This window comes from Nicotiana attenuata, chromosome 3, assembly GCF_001879085.1.
Source record: "Nicotiana attenuata strain UT chromosome 3, NIATTr2, whole genome shotgun sequence".
Lineage (NCBI taxonomy): Eukaryota > Viridiplantae > Streptophyta > Magnoliopsida > Solanales > Solanaceae > Nicotiana > Nicotiana attenuata.
In genome coordinates this window covers 26,860,456-26,879,549 of record NC_031991.1, presented here as the reverse complement: position 1 = coordinate 26,879,549, position 19,094 = coordinate 26,860,456, and the positions used below count along the sequence as shown (strand labels likewise).

General features: G+C 38.0%; 1 protein-coding gene across 2 annotated transcripts in view; it reads right to left on the bottom strand.

The window, feature by feature from the left end:
• LOC109223433 overlaps positions 4,801-19,094 on the bottom strand; it is a 25,781-nt gene continuing 11,487 nt past the window's right edge. The window contains exons 7-19 of one of the 2 annotated variants that reach the window (XM_019387735.1): positions 14,873-15,011; positions 14,683-14,768; positions 14,357-14,602; positions 13,936-14,186; positions 13,589-13,807; positions 13,291-13,518; positions 13,139-13,192; positions 12,954-13,019; positions 12,727-12,867; positions 12,582-12,635; positions 9,213-9,272; positions 5,654-6,049; positions 4,801-5,510 (exon numbers count right to left, since the gene is read on the bottom strand). In XM_019387735.1, the coding sequence (XP_019243280.1) occupies positions 5,343-5,510; positions 5,654-6,049; positions 9,213-9,272; positions 12,582-12,635; positions 12,727-12,867; positions 12,954-13,019; positions 13,139-13,192; positions 13,291-13,518; positions 13,589-13,807; positions 13,936-14,186; positions 14,357-14,602; positions 14,683-14,768; positions 14,873-15,011 (2,108 nt within the window). In that variant the 3' untranslated portion in view covers positions 4,801-5,342. The remainder of the gene's footprint in view (positions 5,511-5,653; positions 6,050-9,212; positions 9,273-12,581; positions 12,636-12,726; positions 12,868-12,953; positions 13,020-13,138; positions 13,193-13,290; positions 13,519-13,588; positions 13,808-13,935; positions 14,187-14,356; positions 14,603-14,682; positions 14,769-14,872; positions 15,012-19,094) is intronic. The other variant, XM_019387736.1, reaches the window with a different exon arrangement.

Below are 19,094 nucleotides of genomic sequence, written 5' to 3'. Positions count from 1 at the left end.
TTGGGGTCCCGGGGGCCTCGGGTGAGTTTCGGGGTTGTTTCGGACCATTTCTAGGCCATTTCTAACTGCTGGTTTTTGGCTACAGCAGTGTTCTATGCAATCGCGGGGAATTGGTCGCGATCGCGGTGAGTAAAATGTGAGAAATGTGCCAATGAATCGCGATCGTGGAGAAGAAATATCCTGTTGCGTTGATCCCACTTCGGAAGCTTATATCTCACAATCTATAAGGAATTTGGAGATGATCCAAAAATGAAAATTGTATCCCTTTGTGTCTAGTTTTTAGAAATGTAAATTAATTGGAATTTGAAGTTGTGTACAAAAAGTTATGATGGTTACACTATAGGCTGCCCGGGAAGACCTCTAATACACAGGGTTGACTTTGAAAGCTTATATCTTGCAATGTATAAGGAGTCAGGAAATGAGCAACATATGAAATTATCGCTCTATGTGTCTAGTTTTCAGAACATCAAACCATTTATAATTTGGAGTTGTGTGCAAAAAGTTATGACCATTATACTGGAGGCTGTCCGGAAGAGCTGGGAACTGTTCATCGCGATCGCGAAGCATTGACCGCGATCGCGAAGAGTAAATTTTGGGCTGGAAAAATTGTTCTCCGCGATAGCGAAGCATTTTCCGCGATCGCGAAGAGTAAATACCTGGGAAGAATGTTTTAAAACACGTCAGTCGCGATTTTGGGGTCATTTTACACCCATAGTTGCTCGTTTTTGGAGATTTTTAGAGGAGATGAAAGAGGGATTCAAGAGGAATCGACTTGAGGTAAGAATCTTTGTCTTAAAACTCGATTATATTGTGAAATCCACCTAGAAATTCATGGAACTAAGACTAAAATTGATGAGCTAGGGCTTGGAATTTTGAGAATTTAAATTGGGATTTGAGGGAGCATTTGGACTCCGATTTTGGTAAATTTGATATGTACGGACTCGTGGCGAGACGAGGAATCCGATGATGTGAGTTTTGAATTTTTTCGAGAAGTGGGCCCGGGGCTCGGGTTTTACTAGTTTCGAGATTTTTGCTATATTTTGATTGTTTTCGATTGGGTATTGTTCCCTTGGCATAGTGTGATGTATTCGCTCTGATTTTGGTTAGATTCGACGCACGTGGAGGCCGATTGGAGGGGCAAAGGCGCCGCGGGCTAGATATTTCGCCGGTTCGAGGTGAGTAATACTTGTAAATGATATCCTGAGGGTTTGAAACCCCGGATTTGCACATCATAGTGCTGTATTGTAGTGACTTGCACGCCAGGTATGAGCGTGGGGTAGAGCACCGTTGGGGATTATGACTTAGTCCGTCCCGGTTGTTGGTTTTATTGCGTAATTGACTGAAACTACTTGTTATCATCATTATTTGGGTTGATTGCTATATTTGGGCTTCATGCCAATTATTTGAATCCTTTAGGGATTATTATCAATGTTTTCATGACACTTAGCATATTAAATAATTTCAGTCCTGAGTTAAACCCTGCTTTGAAATGTGTAGTCATATTGCTAAAGTTTAAAGACTTAAATTGCATTTTTCTGATGTTTTGAGTTAAAAACTATTACCTGACATTGCCCGAGTAGCTCATTTGCATGTTCTGGACTGAGGATGGATCGGGCTGCACGCCGCAGCGATGCTATGATGATATTGCGCTTGGGCTGTAGGAGCCCCTCCGGAGTCTGAACCCCCACAGTGAGCGCGGGTACCCAGATGGATCGGGCTGCACGCCGCAGCGATCATATGCATTGCATTGCATTCATGCATTGGTTCCTGTTTGTACTACATGTCATGACATTCAGCACTCTCATATCATTAGCATCCATGCTACTTCTTGTACTGCTTACCAGACNATATATTGGATATCAATGAACCATTTAGTGGAAAAGTAATGGTTTAGGAGGTGATTTCTGTCATGTACTATTAGTAGTTCCGAAATCGACGAAAGCAAAGACTACAAAAGCTAGGTTGTCAAAATTATACTTGTGGACTCAAATGAAAAAGATTCAAAACAAAAATTATAAAAGTAAGAACAGATCCAACATTCAGTAACTTCTTACTTCCAGTCGAAAATGACGAAGAGCACCCAATAAAAAATAATTTAGTTGTTCCAGAACACTTGGTTATCAATCCAAAGGGTAATAGTAGTGCATTTAATAAGAAAAATATTTTCATCAGTAGATTAAAACGTAATTTGTGCAAATTAAATGATAGAAATTAAAGAGTTATCTTAGCTAGCAGAAATGAATATATTGATCAATAAATAAAAGGTTGATTGCTAAGTTTTATGGTAAAAATAAAATATTTTTTAGTTTTGACTCAACCGAAGATGATCGATACCAACAATTACTACCAAGAAGAATACTTAAATACTTTAATATCAAATGACTTTCTACTATCCAGGTTTGTTGTCAAGTTTATTATTTCTTACGTATGTTAGTGTCACCATATATATAATAGACTAAGTTAAAATTGACCTTCGATTGGATATAGATTGATTTTAAAGAAAAATATGCCCGTCATGCTACTGAAAACTTAGATCCGCCGAATAGCTTATGTAATAGTACACAGTTAGTATATTGAAGTTTCGACAATAAAATCACATGCAGAAATTATGATACTGGTCAACGTGCTTTTAAGTACGTTTTTATCCTTGAAAGCAACTTTCGTCTTCCAAAACTAAAGAATATCCTTTAAAATTTGTGTAAAAATAATTTTTAATATGCTTATATTTTGTAATTATAATAAAGCACAAGGACAAACATCCTAAATCTTGAACTATGTTTACAACAATATGTTTTCTTGCACGAATAACTATATGTTACACTTTCAAGAGGGATATTAATATCGACAACAAGAGTTCTGGTTATGGCAGAATAACCAAATCATTAGAAGGAAACATGCACAAAAAAACATCGTCTACAAAGAAGTGATCGGTAAGATATTATCATATTAGATACCTTTAAACTACAATACATAAGTATCTAATTAACATGACTAAATTAATCATTTTTTTAAGTTCTAATGATGTCCTTTCATTTTGAATTCACGTATTATGCTAATGTAATAATATTTTTCGACATTTAAATAATTGTTGTATTATTATACATAAAATTTCTCTCATTAATTAATTATTTTTTCCTTCATACAAATAAATATTTAAATCATCATGTGTCATTATTAACGCGCAACGCACGTTTATAGATACTAGTTGTATGTATACAGAGCTATACACATTCATTGTATTCTTTTAGTTGCTTTTAAAGCCGATTCTTCTAGGTGTTGTGTTTGTCAAAGAGGATCTTTTTCAATATAATTTATTTTCTTATTTGATAGATGTATCTCCGATATATTTCTCCCTTTTGTAATATTATTTTAGTTTTTGGCGAATTATATTTAGATTTTATTATTTTTAGGACTCAAATAGCAGAAGACCAAAAGTATAATATGGCAAAATCTAAAAAGAACACGCTATGTTTGTGGCGAGATCATTGGATAATTCCAATAATTATTAATTTTGCATTATTTTTCCATTGTAGAATTCCTAATTTTGTCTTAGAGTTATGAAACTTGTTCTAACAGGGTCAAAAAAGAAATACTTGATCTTCTTATCTTTCAACAGTTCAACTCACTATTTAGTTGGTAAGGTGGAAGATTTTTGTAACACCTGTTCCAAAAGAGGCTTAGGAGGAGTAAGATTCCATTGTAGAAAGTGATAGAGAGTCGCTAATTAAAGCACTCTGAAGTAGGTTGGTGGCATTGAATAAAATATTTTTTACATACTCCGACAATCTATTTTTCATGTTGCAAGAAAAAAGTATCTTTTTTTGGCTAATAATATTCTCTAAACATGAGTTATCTCTTATTACCAAATATAAAATTTTAAATTTTTTTTAGTGATGTGAAAATTGCTGACATTAATCTTAATTCTAATGAAATCACGAGAATACCAAGGATTGCAAGTAAACTATGTTGGAAGTCATTAACTTTGAATTAAGATATATTTGTGTCAAACAATAACGTATATAAGGAAAACAAAGACCTTGTCAAGCTAATTCATGCAAGATTTATGATGTAGTTCTTTTGAGCATTTGACATTTTCTTCAACTCCGTATTCATATCCAAAAACATGAGCTACCAATACCATGTGGTTAATTGCATATCACCATGCACTATTTATCTTTATAGGATTTTGATTTAAAATATAAAAATAGCTCCAACTTTCATACCAAAAATTGCTTATATACGGAGATCCTGAGATTTCGTATATTGGTGGTAACGAAATTAAATGCACATGAAAACACAAGAATTCTTACCTAAAAAAGCTCCAACACAATCAGGCGCTATATATTATACTATATAATACTATTTATTATATATATATATATATATATTATTTTTTAAAATATTGTGCTCGTTAGATAGGGTACACGCGCAATGTGCGTACACAAAGACTAGCTAGAATAGGATATACATGAATTAGTAATATGGAAACAAAAGTATTTATTAAAAACAACAAAATTGTTAAAAGTAATTTGTTACATAACTCTCTGTATATTATTCACTGTAAAACAATTTGTATTTTTACAACAATATTATTTCATTAGTATTCACAGCATAATTAATTCACACATCATAATTCCAGTATAACAAGCAGAACAAAAATGGTCCCATAACAAATAATTTGTGAAAATAGTCTAAAGCATCGACGATGCTAAAACTATGGTAGATAATCTCATCTGCAAATTCTTGCCAACTGAAACAAGCATTTTACCTACTCTATTACCTAAATGCAAACGACGACTGTGCAGTGCAATGCCAAAATCTACTGAAAGAGGACAAACAACAAAGTCGAGGGTTTACATAACAGCTGGTGAAACTGCTACCTGAAACGTGAAATCAGTACGAGAAAACGCTAAAAGAATCTGGAACTATGATGATAAAATTAAACTCATTGCTCTGCGCTAATTGCTTTGAATTAACACTGTAAGAATATTTACAATAACTTTACAAGGCTTGCGTAGTAGGGAATATCCTCTAACTACTGTATACAATTACAAGAAGCAGAGCTACTGTCACCACCCAGCTCACCCACAAACAGCCATCGGAACAGAGCCATTCAAACCACTCCAAATTCCACTGTACAGTAAGCTCTGAATGAATATACAACAATCAGATACCGTCCTCAACCTAATCTCGATGGCTCCTGGAAGGGCGCTGCTTGTCATCATCTTAGCTTTAAATAAGCCATCCTCCCCGATGGTTCAGATAAAAATGGTGTACCAGCAGCAAAATGCCAGATATGGCGTGCTCGTTCGAACCAAAATACTACAATGACTGAGCTAAATCTATCCATCAGGATCCAGTGGTTCTCCAGAACACTCATCTGGAGCAGCTTCCTCCTCCTTCGGAAGGCACCGGATTGGGACATAGACGTACCCTTTAGGTAATCGCTGGTTCTTCATTGAGGCTTGATCTGAAGTCATTACCAGCTCTTTCTCAAAAGTTTCCATATGCTGTACATGCAAGAAACTGGTTAAGATCTAAATTTCAGCAAATAATGCATATCAAATATCTAACCGTACTTCCAACTAAAGGCATGAATGTTTCCTGTTATGAAGAATGTCAACCTAATGAATCAGATGGAACAAGACTCTACCTTTCTGTAGCTCAATCGCTTGTCCCCGTCATCTGTAGAATTGCAAGAAGCTCTATAAGGGATTTGCTTCCCAGAAAATGAAGCTCGTTGTGCAGGTTTTTGTGTGACAGGGTTGGGTGATATAGAACTATCATCAGTCTTCTGATCATTGTCCATAGGCACAGGAAACTTAATGCGCCGTTTTCCTGCTACAGCACTGTCTACTGTTATGTCATCTGATCTTTGTATTGTTTCACTGCCTGATTTATAGCCATCAGTATAGCCTTTAATGGATGTCGTAGTAGCTGAATCTGAACTAACATCAGGTTGGAAGTAAGGGTGTCGAGTCAGAGCAGATAAAACAGCATTGTCTCTACTTGAAGCCAGAATATCATGTGAGCAAAGGATTACTTCCCGCTGCAAATCAAGAAACAACCATCAGGCCAACACACCAGAAGAACATGCAGCATAAAAGAAAGAATAAAGCAAATCCCACATTTCGTGCAATATCTACAAACAACAACAACAAACCCACTATAATCCCACAAGTGGGGTCTAGGGAGGGTAGTGTATACGTAGACCTTACCCCTACTTTGAGGGTAGAGAGGCTGTTTCCGACCACAACTCAAGGAAAAATGAAAAGAAAGCAGTAGCAACAACCAGCAACATAACAAGATAACAACAGCAAGATAACAAGATAACAAGCGGAATGATCAATATGTAGTAATAGAGATCTAACAATAATAGAATACAAGGCTAACTACTAGTACTACTAGTAAGGGGAAGATACACACTCGACTACCTACTAACCTTCTACCTCAATCCTCGACCTCCACACCTTCCTAACAAGAGTCATGTCTTCAGTGAGCTGAAGCAACGGCAAATCCTACTTAATCACCTCTCCCCAGTACTTCTTTGGCCTACCTCTACCTCTCTTCAGACCCACCAAGGTCAACCTCCCGCACCTCCTCGGTGGGGGCGTCTGTGATTCTCCTCTTCACATGACCAAACCATCTAAGCCTCGTTTCCCGCATCTTGTCCTCCACTGAGGCTACTCCCACCCTGTTCCATATATCTTCATTCCTAATCTTATCTATCCTGCTATGCCTGCACATCCTTCTCAACATCCTCATTTCTGCTACTTTCATCTTCTGGACATGGGAGTTCTTGACTAGCCAACACTCTGCTCCACACAATAAGGTCGGTCTAACAACCACCCTGTAAAACTTACCCTTAAGTTTAGGTGGCACATTCTTATCACACAGAACATCGGATGCGAGATTTTATTTCACCCATCCCGCTCCAATACGATGTGTAACATCCTCATCAATATCCCCATTTTCTTGGATAATAGACCCTAGGTACTTGAAACTATACTTGTGTATCAAGCCTCATGTCTGCTCCATTGGTCTTTTCACTGAACTTGCACTCTAAGTACTTAGTCTTGCTACTCAACTTCAAACCTTTATACAGAGTATGTCTTCAAACCTCTAGTCTCGCGTTAACACCGCCTCGCATCTCGTCAATCGGTACAATATCATCCACAATAACATACACCATGGCACCGCCAAGGCAAATAAAATGGGCTAAGAAATGACCCCTGGTAAAACCCCAACACAATTAGTAAGTGGTCCGAACTCCCATCCCCCACTATCATCACCCGTGTTTTTGCTCCATCATACATGTCGTTAATCACTCTAGTGTAAGCAACATGAACACCCCTAGCCTCCAAACATCTCTATAGAATCCCCCTCGAGACTTTGTCATATGCTCTCTAGATCAATGAGAACCATATGTAAGTTCCCTCTTCCTCTCCCTATAGTGCTCCACCAACCTCCTTACAAGGTGAATGGCTTTCGTAGTCGAACGCTCAGGCATAAATCCGAACTGGCTTAAAGGAAATAGACACGCTCCTCTTCACCCTCGCTTCCACTACCCTCTCCCAAACTTTCATAGTGTGGCTCAACAGCTTGATACGCTTATGGTTGCTGCAATTTTGGATATCACCCTTATTTTTGTACACCGGAATCATCATACTCCACCTCCATTCCTGAGGCGTCTTCTTCGTCCTTTTAATGATTTTAAACAACCCAGCGAGCCATTCCAAGCCTCCTTACAAGGTGAATGGCTTTCGTAGTCGAACTTCCAGGCATGAATCCGAACTGGCTTTCGAAAATAGACACGCTCCTCTTCACCCTCGCTTCCACTACCCTCTCCCAAACTTTCATAGTGTGGTTCAACAGCTTGATACACTTATAGTTGCTGCAATTTCGGATATCACCCTTATTTTTGTACACCGGAATCATCATACTCCACCTCCATTCCTGAGGCATCTTCTTCGTCCTAAATATGATGTTAAATAACCCAGTGAGCCATTCAAAGCCTGCTCTGCCCATGCTCTTCGAAAATTCTACTGGAATTTCATCTATCCCGATTGCTATTCCCTTGCTCATCTTACGCATAGCCCTCTCGACCTCCCTTATTTTAATACTCCTACAAAAACCAAAATCTCGATGACTCTCGGAGTGCTCCAAATCAGCCAACACAATACCCATGTCCCCTTCTTCATTTAGGAGTTTATGGAAGTATGTCAGTCATCTGTCTAATATGCGCCTCTTCTATAGTCTGTCTTCCTCGTCTTTGATGCACTTCACTTGGTCCAGGTCACGGGTCTTCCTTTCTCTCACCTTGGCTAGCCTATGTATAGCTTCTTGTCCCCCACCATTGTCGCTAAGTTCTTCGTACAAACGTCCAAATGCTACCGTCTTAGCCGTCGTAACCGCCAACTTCGCCTCCTTCTTGGCCCTCTTGTACTACTCCCTATTCTTCCTCTTCTCCTCCTCTTCCTTGCTCTCCACCAGCTTCAAGTACGCCGCTTTCTTGGCTCTACTTCTCCTTGGACCTCTCCATTCCACCCACACTCCCCTTTGTGCCCTCCAAAGTAACCTTCCGAGACCCTAGAAGCTTCCCTAATGCATTTCCCTGTCATGGTCCACATACTACTCGTGTCCCCACTACTCCTCCATGCCCCCATAACCACCAACTTCTCCCCCAACACCTAAGTTTTGTCCTTAGTCAAGGCTCCCCACTTGATCTTAGGTAGACCATGCACAACCCTCTTCTTCCTCCTCCTCCTGATCTCCAAGTCCATCACCAAGAGCCTATATTGGGTCAAGAGATTCTCATTCGGAATAACCTTGCAATCCATGCAAAGGCCTCTATCACACTTCCTAAGGAGTAGGTAGTCAATCTGGGTCTTGGCAACCGTACTCTGAAAGGTAACCAAGTGCTCCTCCTTTAGAAAAAAGTGCAATATCTATAGTACTAAAAAGAATGTTTCTTACCATGAAAACAATTGATTCACATCAGACAAAGTAAAGCACAATCACAAGATTGTAATACAAGACACCACATTAACAATATGCAAACAGAACAAGTAAAAAGCTTGTACCAGCAATGCAACAAAAGTGATGAGTTTGACAAGGCAGCGGCAAACAGTGATATCAAACAGAAAAAAGGCAGGAAGAGTATTCACAACTGCATTAATCTGCAAAGAGCATGGGAACGAAAGAAAAGGCACCTTCAGCTTCTCTCTCTTAACAATTCTTTCGCATAATAGTCGTAATCGCTCCAATTCAACCTGCACATGAAGATTTGAAAGGATAAGGATCTTCGCCACGCCGGTATGAGCAAAAATGTTCTAGATGGATAGACAAAAACAGAGCGCTTCAATATCAGATTCCAACAGTAGCTCACAACTGCAGCATATAATGGAAAGGAGCTTCATAGACTGGGATAACAGCCACAAAAGATTTACAAGCCAAAGCATAAAATTTGCACTTTGAGCAGCGTCCAACCCTGAATACAATCCTATAACAAGTTGTCCTGAGAATCTATTGAATAAACACATAGAGCCTAAAATCAACCACCCCTTCCATCTTTTCTGGAAAAAAAGAAGAAAGAAAAACAATAGCAAAGAGGCATGTTTGACTCAACATAATCAACAAAGAAGGGGTGTAATTATTTGTAACAGATGCGTACTTTGTGAGGATGGATATGAAGATGCGAACCATCTTTTTATTCACTGTAAGGTCATTTCTCAAATAGGGAGAGCGATTCTGAATCTTTTAGAGCTGAAATGGTGTATGCCAGAAAGCACAAAAATTACTCCTCTGTACAGAAAAGTAACGAACAGAGACATGAAACCATTTTGGAACACTATCCTTGCAGCTATTTGGTGAGTGTTTTGGAAGGAGAGAAACCAGAGGATCTTTTAAGGAAGAAAGGACTGTCTGAGGAAGATCAGATACAGATGTATCTTTACATTAGCATACTGGTGTAAGATGACAAATGTATATGACGTTGCTACTTTTGATAGAATTCCTCAATTATGTGCAGTAAGGTCGAGTCTTTGCTTTTTGTATTGCACACCCCAATGCACCTACTCGGTGTCACTTTTTTAGTAATACTTACCTTACCTTATCCAAAAAATAAAAAAGCTCCAAGTACTAATGTTCCTTTGCTTTCCACCGTGTTCTAAATTTGTTGAACCAAAAAGTTAAATCAAAATCACAAAAAAAGACATGATTAAGGTTTGTCGGACCCAGTTCAACTACTTAAAACACCAACTGGATTAAAACAACCTGGTTCAGATTAAAATTTTAGACAGCAAATCATATTGAATTCGAAACTCCTGCATGCCAACTAAGCCAACCTCACATCACACAACAGTAACTTGTTCAAAGAAACATCCTGGTAAAAGAAAGGAGCTCCTGGTTAAAAAAACTGTAAAATTGCTCAAAATACCGTTTGTAAAATTGGATTTATGAACATCAACTGTACTTGCCGGCACAATAGGGACTTAAGAAAACAAGAAATCTGTTGCCGACTACATGACAAATAGTAACTTGGTCTATAGTTTAAGCCCAAGGTTTAGTCTTCACTTCTTTCTTAGGAAGGACCCCCAATAGGAGTCATTTTCTCCATCTTCTTGATGAGCCCGGGGTCAATTTCTCTTAAATTACACAAGCTTCTCTTTAGCGCCAAAAGGGAGCTAGGCCATATCAAGATACAGGGTGTCCTCCCAACTCCCAAAACAAGAACAATATTTCATTCAGGGGAAAAAAAGTTTTTCTTTGTGGTAGTTCTCTTGCTCCAACATCTTGCAAACGACATGGCAAAAATAGAGACTTTCAGGCAGTAAAAAGAAGGATCTGTGACCTTGGTAGTATAGTCACTTGCTCTATTTTCCTTTTAGGCACCGGGTTATACTGGACCTATTCTCGTTACTAAGATTTGGAAGAAGAGGCCACCTACGGTATGTGATCCATCCCTCAGCGCTGTCTGAAATGCTTTCAGGATTTAACTGAATGGCTCACAAGCTTAAAGAAAATGGTTGTACGCATTTTCTTTTTTGGCATGAAGAGTGAAATTGCTTGTACGTTTCAAACTCTTTGGTCCAGCATAACTTTTGTGATTCTCTATTTTCTAAGTATTGCTTTTATTTTATTTTTTTGATTTGCACCGGGCGTCCGAGTCTCTAAGAGCCCCGACTAATCCGGGGGTGCACAGGCCCTTGGCAAGGAGTTTCCCGCAAGTGCACCACGGTTAATTCAGGTTTTACCCAGTCCGATGGCCCTCAGAAATTGTTTGCACCCAGTGAGTTTCGAACTTGAGACCTTGAAAGGGAGCAAACCCCAAGGCTCAAGTCTATTACCACCAGGCCAACCCCCGAGGGTTTCTAAGAATTGCTTTTATTTCCGGTAGCTTTTGCTCATGCATGTCTATATATTAAACACAGCCTTCAAAAGCGTCTCACTTGCAACCCGTCTCTTCTTTTTTCTCTTTCTACATTAACAGGTCATTGATAATGCACAGCACAGCAGACACCAAATATGACTATGTAAGTAGCGTGCAAATTAATAGCCATGGAGATTCAAACTGAAAAGCGGAATAAAAAAAGACAGTCCCCAATTTCTAGACCCACCAGCTACTCTGTCCAACACCCACTTAATGGTATCCTATTTCCTAAGTGAACATATAAAACTTATATCGAACTGGTGCAACTAACTGTCAATTCTCCTACTTAAACTGTCCATGCAGCAGATGTCTATGTTCCTCGCAACCATAAAATATGATTGAAAGCACTATGTCTAATACACTATTTAGTGTTCAGCAGAATTAATAACCATGGACAGTGGCGGATCCAGGATTTTAGGTTCGTGGGTGCTTAACTTTTTTGACGTAAAATTACTATCAATCCCATCATATAAGTATGCAACTATTTAAATACAATGAAAAAATTTTAATTAGAAAACCATGATATTAATTTTATAGACGCCGTGAAACTATGATGGATAACACAATTAGCGAGAAAAAAGATTAGTGGATTTTGCAGTTCTGGAAGGAGTCTTTGTTTTTCTAAAGAAAATATTCTTTTTCTTTCTTTGCTATAATTTAGTAGATAAAGTAAGAAAAGAAAAGCAAAAAAAAAAAAAGATAAAACGAAGTCAGAAGCAAAAGAATAAAAGTAGTATTGGCTCAAAAAAGTCGCTAGTGAAAACTGAAAAGAACAAAAAGAGGACCTCATAATAGGGGCAAAAGAAAATGCCTGATAATATTCGATCCCTTACCCTTTGGCTTTTATAACTCTCCAGCACCCATCATAAACGAAAGCACCCACTAGGCTCTTTGTTACCTGGGTGCTTTCTATTTTATTATATCCTTTTTCTTAACTTCTCTATATAACTATACACATTCCGAGTCGAGATTAATGGGTGCTCGAGCACCCAATTTTTGTACGTAAATCCGCCCCTGACCATGGAGATGAAAATTGAAAAGTGACAAAAAATAAAAAGAAAGGGAAAAACCAAAGAAAAATGAACGGGACAGCAAGACAACTTATGCAACTTGAAACATGATAGATAATCAGGCAAATAGCATCACTTACCCTGACTTGCTTCAGGCTCTTCAGTTCTTCCACCCCATGTCTCTGAGTCTCAGACTGATCAGATGTGATACACAATGAGTATATGACACAAGTACTAATCACTAGAGAAACTTGCACCTATTACATGGACAAAGACAACACCAACCTTAAGTCTCTGTTCCAAACTATGTTTATCACAATATGCTTTATGCTGCAGCTTGCCACCGTTAGTTCTCACGATCAAAAAGAAGCCAGCACTTCTAGCACAAGAGGGATGGAATGTGCTCTGACAGTGACCATAACTACACTGCAAGTAATACAGTAGTATTCCAATAAACAAACTAAGTTTAACACAATTTCAAAATGCAAAAAAAGCCCTTTCACATCTTTTACCTTAGTGCATACACCTTTTCTCCGCTGGCATACGAGGCAGACATCGTTACCCTTGGGGACAGTTGCCTGCCATTATCACAATGATTGACACGGTAACTATTACATAGACTATGCAAGTCCAGCTTTCCAGACTTAAAGACAACTGTATTGAGCAAAAGACATTCTTAATTCTGCTAAGCACGTACCATTCCCTCTATTTGTTGTACTTGCCCTCTTCTGAAAGTTGATTCAAAGGCCCACTACAGAACAAAAAGAAATTAGTGCACTCATCAGTGCAGCAAAGTAAATAAAACTAGTGTGTGATTATGAATAGCTAAACATGAAGATTGCATTTTACTTCAGCACAGAAGGCATGAACCCATTGACCATCATTTGACTTTCTAAAAGCGCCAGCAGTACCACCACATAACCCACATTCTGCAATAAAACAAGGTTTCTCCTTCTCCCAAAGATTAGAAGCTTGAGCTCCAGAGGCCCCAGATGACAATAAATCCGCGCATAGTTCACAATACCAAGGACCTGTTGAGTTTCTTACACTTCGATAGCAATCCAAGTGAACAGCAACCTATGAACAAGGATAATTTGAACTCAGGAAAAGATTTTAGAAGGAAGAATAGGAATGTAGTGCTTCCTACCTTGCAGCTGGTACAAACTAGGATGGGATTTAAAATGGTCTCGGCCCGTCTGCAGACATCACAAGTTCTGGCATGGTCTTTCAAAAAATCTGAACCTGGCTGGACAAGATCAGAGTTAGTCTCTGGTAATATCCGCACACTGGTTGGCCTTGAAAGCGTCTCCTTGACACGAGGATGCTGTTGGGAAGAAAGCCTAAGCCTTTCACTGGTAGCATTCATCTTCAAAACCCCAGCATAGAAGAAGAAAAAAACAAATAAACTCAGTATGGCGACAACAAGATTGAAATTCTGATATAGTTGTTAATACTACTTCAGTGGCTCTCAAGTCCTAACGTAAATAGACTTACAACCTCCTGGTGCATAGATTCTTCTACATTATCTTTCCTCAATGATGAAATCCTAGACGATGCGGCAGCTGCAGCAGTTGCAGCAGCCAGTACAGTCTGGGCCTCCTTATGTCGTTTCTCTTTCCTTCCTTGCTTTTTGGCTTCCCTAAGCTCATAAAGATACTGGCTAACTAGAACAGCATCCCATTCTCGTTGTCTAGCAGCATCAGTCTCCTGTTGGAGACTATTCACAACCTTAACAATTAAATCATCTGCAAAGAAAATCAAATGACCATCAGTTAATTCAACAACAATATCCATGAGTACTGGCACATGAAAAAGCTCAGCAAGAGGTGCATGTTATTTTCTGCAATTCTCATACAAGAAAAGGAGGCAATAATGCTAAAACGCGCGAATAGGAGATGGAGTTTATAGCAGAGACCACTAAAACGTTTCCTTGCAGCAGCATTACAAATCAGTCTGTGCTGGTAATAAACGAGCTCTCCTTCCAGCTCATCTGCTGGTGAAAGCTCAAGCAGGCCCATATTACTTGCCTTCACCAACTCTTCAAGGCATGCACCATTCAATTTGAGAATGTCGCCAGAAGTTGACTGTTGAAAATGTTGACTGCAGCAGATTCCTGAACTGGAAGATGCTTCAATTTGAGAAACTTCTCCGTGTCTCAAATCTGCGAGCATAATAAATAACATGAAGTTCAATATACAAGTGACATCCACAAGCTTTTACCATAATAATCACGAATATTACCATCCAAAGGGGATCTGTTCTCCATTTGCCTTAATCTATTCTGAATAAGAGGGTGAATGTAGGAGCTACGGAAAGCTTCATGTTTACTGCATGAAGAAAATATAAATGCTGGTAAAGCTCAATAGTTAAAACGATGTAGCTCAAAAAGTAGCTACAAGTCACAACTAAACATAAAGTATAGAATACTTACAGGACATCCGGTAAGTGGTTAAAAGAAACTGAAGAAATAGTGCTGCTCGTATCAGCAACTGTCACAAGATTCTGATCAGATAAAGCACCCTGCTCCACTTGACCATTCTCAAGGCTGTGGAGTGAAACCTTAGATGGCTCTGCAGCCAAATTATTCTCAGATTAATTTTCAGAATGGCAAAAGGCAGTTAATATACAAGCTCATTATTACATTATAGCTTCACTAAAGAGAAATTCTCCTTACATCTCATCACAAGCAAACACTGTACAGATATAAACAAGAAGAGGCATAGTTAGTACTTAAAACTAGTTCTTCAATGACATTAAAATTAACCGACATTGTAAAGCATAACGCAAAGACAGTTTCACCATTTCCAGATTTTATCGAGGTGGATTTGGTTCCATGTCAGTTTTCAACAATAAGCAACCGAAACTAGCACTCAAATACCAAAATAGGCTCAGACGAAAACAGAACAAACCCCAGCGTTCAGGTTGAAAAGTAATAGATAGCATAAGATAAGCAAAATGTCTACATTGAAAGACAGACAAGGAGTTTGGAGCAAGAAAACTAATCGATCACATGGATTGGATGCTTGATAAGCTAAAGAGATTATCCTATGAAGACGAGAAAAAATGGTCTATATGGTTGTGACCCATGAGCTGATAGAATACAGGACCGCGGACCACTCTTTCAAATAAAGCAGCTAGAGCTGGAGAATAAACCTGGCAGCTTTGGTTATGTTGCTAAGAGTAATTTGTATCCAATTAGTTTCACAAATTGTTGTTACTGGACTTTTTAGATGCTTTATTTTTCTTTTTCTTTTTTTTTTTTTTGATGAAGCAAAAGTTTTGTTGCTAGCATCAAGTGGATGCAAAAAGATAGTACAAGGATATTTTAATTGAGCTCGCAAAGAAATGCAAATTAGTTCCTGGTACAAAGGTGCCTATTCTAAAACCAGGGAGCTAAGAAACTGAAAAAAAAAAATCAGGGGTATCTACAGGGGTTACATTGAACCAACTAAATAGATACAAGAGGGATCTAGTTTTTTTTTTTTTGTTATTGTTGATATTGTACAAGAAGCATCTAGCCTCGAAAGAGTGATTCGGAGTTGACAAACCATCAAAGAATCCTCTATTCTTTTCTGTCTATAAGCACCAGCATATACTAGCTGGGATCATCTATCAAATGGTTTTTGATGATAAGAGTGATTGGACTTTTATATACTTTATTATTTCACATGGGTCTTTATAATTTTCAGTATGTAGTTTAATATTGTTTTTTATCATGTCACCTGTGGACAAAAGCAACCAGCTCGCAAGAAAAATACTTGACTATCATCTGCTTCAATCAATAGTTGGTTACCTTAGTCTGTCATTTCAATCATTAATCAGCAGGATTCTAAGTGCCAATATGCTAGCTTTCGAAATTTTAATGAAAATTTTATTAGGGAATAGCACCCACAGAGTGTGACGTGTGCATCTCAGTACAATAGCTACATGTGAAAAGAACTAAGGAAATTAATCATCCTATCTACAAGTGTCAAATGCTCGCTTGAACTAAGGAAATTAATCATCCTATCTACAAGTGTCAAATACTCGCTCGAACTCTCAGAAAACTCTTTTTTACATATGTATGAATTTATCCTAATATTTCAGCAGTTTCCCAACAAAAAATTATACTCCCTCCTCTTAATCGAATTATTTTCTTTTAGTTCCTCAGCAAACAATGGCCTATCTTGTTAGATCTTCACTAAGTAAAGCTTAATATATAAAAGTAACATTTCTTTATCAGAAAAATCTAGAAGTAATACACTTCAGATCATTTTATTTAATGTTGCATCTTTTAGCCTTTTCATATCTTCCAACAATGATATGACCATATATATTGACCTCAAAAGGTCGAAAATTATTTGGCTAATTCACAAATTAACCACTAATATTCAAATATAATAACTCGTTCACCCTTTTTATCTTGACCTCTAACTGGAAGTCATCAAGGTAATACAATTTGGGGCTACTAAATTAACATGGATCTCTTTCCCTTTTGCAAAATTACTCTTCCTTTACTCTTTTGTCTATTAATGTTTTTTCTTTCTTCTTGGCCATATCAGCAACGAAGAAAGATATTACAGTCTCCAGCTTTTTAGCGCTAAAGGCAATCTAAAACTCGCCACTTGTTAAAATAAATTGATACAGTTGGAAATTAAACATCACCAATCTCAGAATGGAATAAAATATAGGATTTTGAAAGAACTGAAAACCTGCTTGAATGAGAAGGTTGGCTGGGAGCTAATGACTAGAGAGACAGTATAGGTTTTGTAGTGCACATAAGGTATGACAACAAACCCAACATATAAAGTAGCAAGCACAATCTTAGCATGAATGAGGAGATTTTACATCGGCAAAATGGCAAGGCTCTGGAAATTTTACTACATGATAGTGTGACGAAGGGGGCTAACGAGAAGTTCAGGCATTTATATTTTATGGGTAAGTATGCATTAGTTCTTCCAGTAGGCTTGTCTAAAGAAATTTAGTTTACCTATCACAGAAAAACATAACTAGCAAAATTTATATAACCATGCTACAGGATCTAAGTTGGTTCATTTTACAGAATTCGCCCCCCATAAAAGACCATAAAAAACTAAAGATGCACCTAAACTATCCCAACTCGGAATCTAATGGGGAAGTCGCACAAAGAAAATATGTATATATATTTAGTTGGTGGAATTGCACAACAGCCTCTGCAGGCATTTATTGAGGACCCAACTTGGCAAGATCATGCATTAGCCTCAGATGGAACCGCCTAGTTTCCAAGGCCCAAGACCACAGGGGGGGAAAAGATAAATCCCATATACAAGAGATAAAAGTGAAAAAGGAGTTGATATACAAAAAGCTTTTTGCTCAACTTTATTTTTTATTATCTTAAGCCTTTTTTTATCAAGCTTTATTATCTTAAACCTATTAACCGTTTTGGCAATTTCTTGTTTGTCATTAATATTTCATCTTATTCTTCTGGAAGAACATACTCTTTAAGCAATATTATAAGATAGATATGCAACTCCCTCCGTCCCAATTTATGTGACCGTGTTTAACTGGGCACAGAGCTTAAGAAAGTAAGGAAGACATTCGAAATGTGTGTTCTAAAACAAGACAGAGACATTTGTGTGGCTATAAATCATCTCGCTAAGGGTAGAATCTGAAGTATAATTGTTTCTAAATAAGGAATATGATATTCTTCTGGGAAGAGGCTAAAATGAAAAGTATGACACATCAATTGGGACAGAGGGAGTATTATGTAAGTTCGATATAAATAAAATCATATATATTGTTTGTCTAACTAAACTTACCAAAATCCTCATCAGTTATAAGTTTGTAAAGTTGGCCAATGTACTCGAACAAGGAAACCTAGCATAAACAGGAAATAGGTTTTTCCAAAAGAAATAGCATAAAATTGAGGCACATAAAGGCGTAGCATAGCAGTCAATAAAGTTGGAAAGAAGACCATCAGAGACAAAGGTTCACATAACATCACAGGAAATTAAGCTAGGTGATTTCTTCCCATCCGAAGAGATGGTAGAATTACCGGCTATCTATAGTGGTGGGGGTACAAGTACCCAATGAAAAAATTGAGGTGCACAAAAGATTTTATATCATTGTTATCTAAAAATGAAAATAGGCTTTTTCAGAAGATCCAACAAGATGACGCGTTCTGAATTTTTTAGAAGTCACCATCTTCAAAGATTCATAGCTTCATATTCATCTTGCACATCCCACAAGAGGCACGAGTACAATATAAGTAAAGGCTTAGGCAGATGGGAATAAACTAGAATGCGCCTATACTCACATCACCACACTCAAAACAAGCTCTCTACAGACGTAGCTGCTGGAACTGAGTCTGTCCCGGACGACTAGAATAGCCACTGTAAGAACCACGTGCGAAAGGTACACTGAAGGATGACTGGACGAGCGCTCTGAAATTGCTAACTGGAGCACTTTTTTGGATGGGCTCAAAAGCTGGCTAAGCACTTTTTTTGCTTATTTGAGTGTTCGGAAAGTCCCAAAATTTTGTAAGATAAGTGCTTTTAAGCCAAAACAAGCCAAAAGCCATAAGTTGGGGGTCCCCAACTTATGATTTTTCAACTTAAAAGTTAGTTGGGTTTGACCAAATAGTTTACCAAACCCCAAACACCCCTCCCCCCCCCCCCCCAAAAAAACTACAAGAC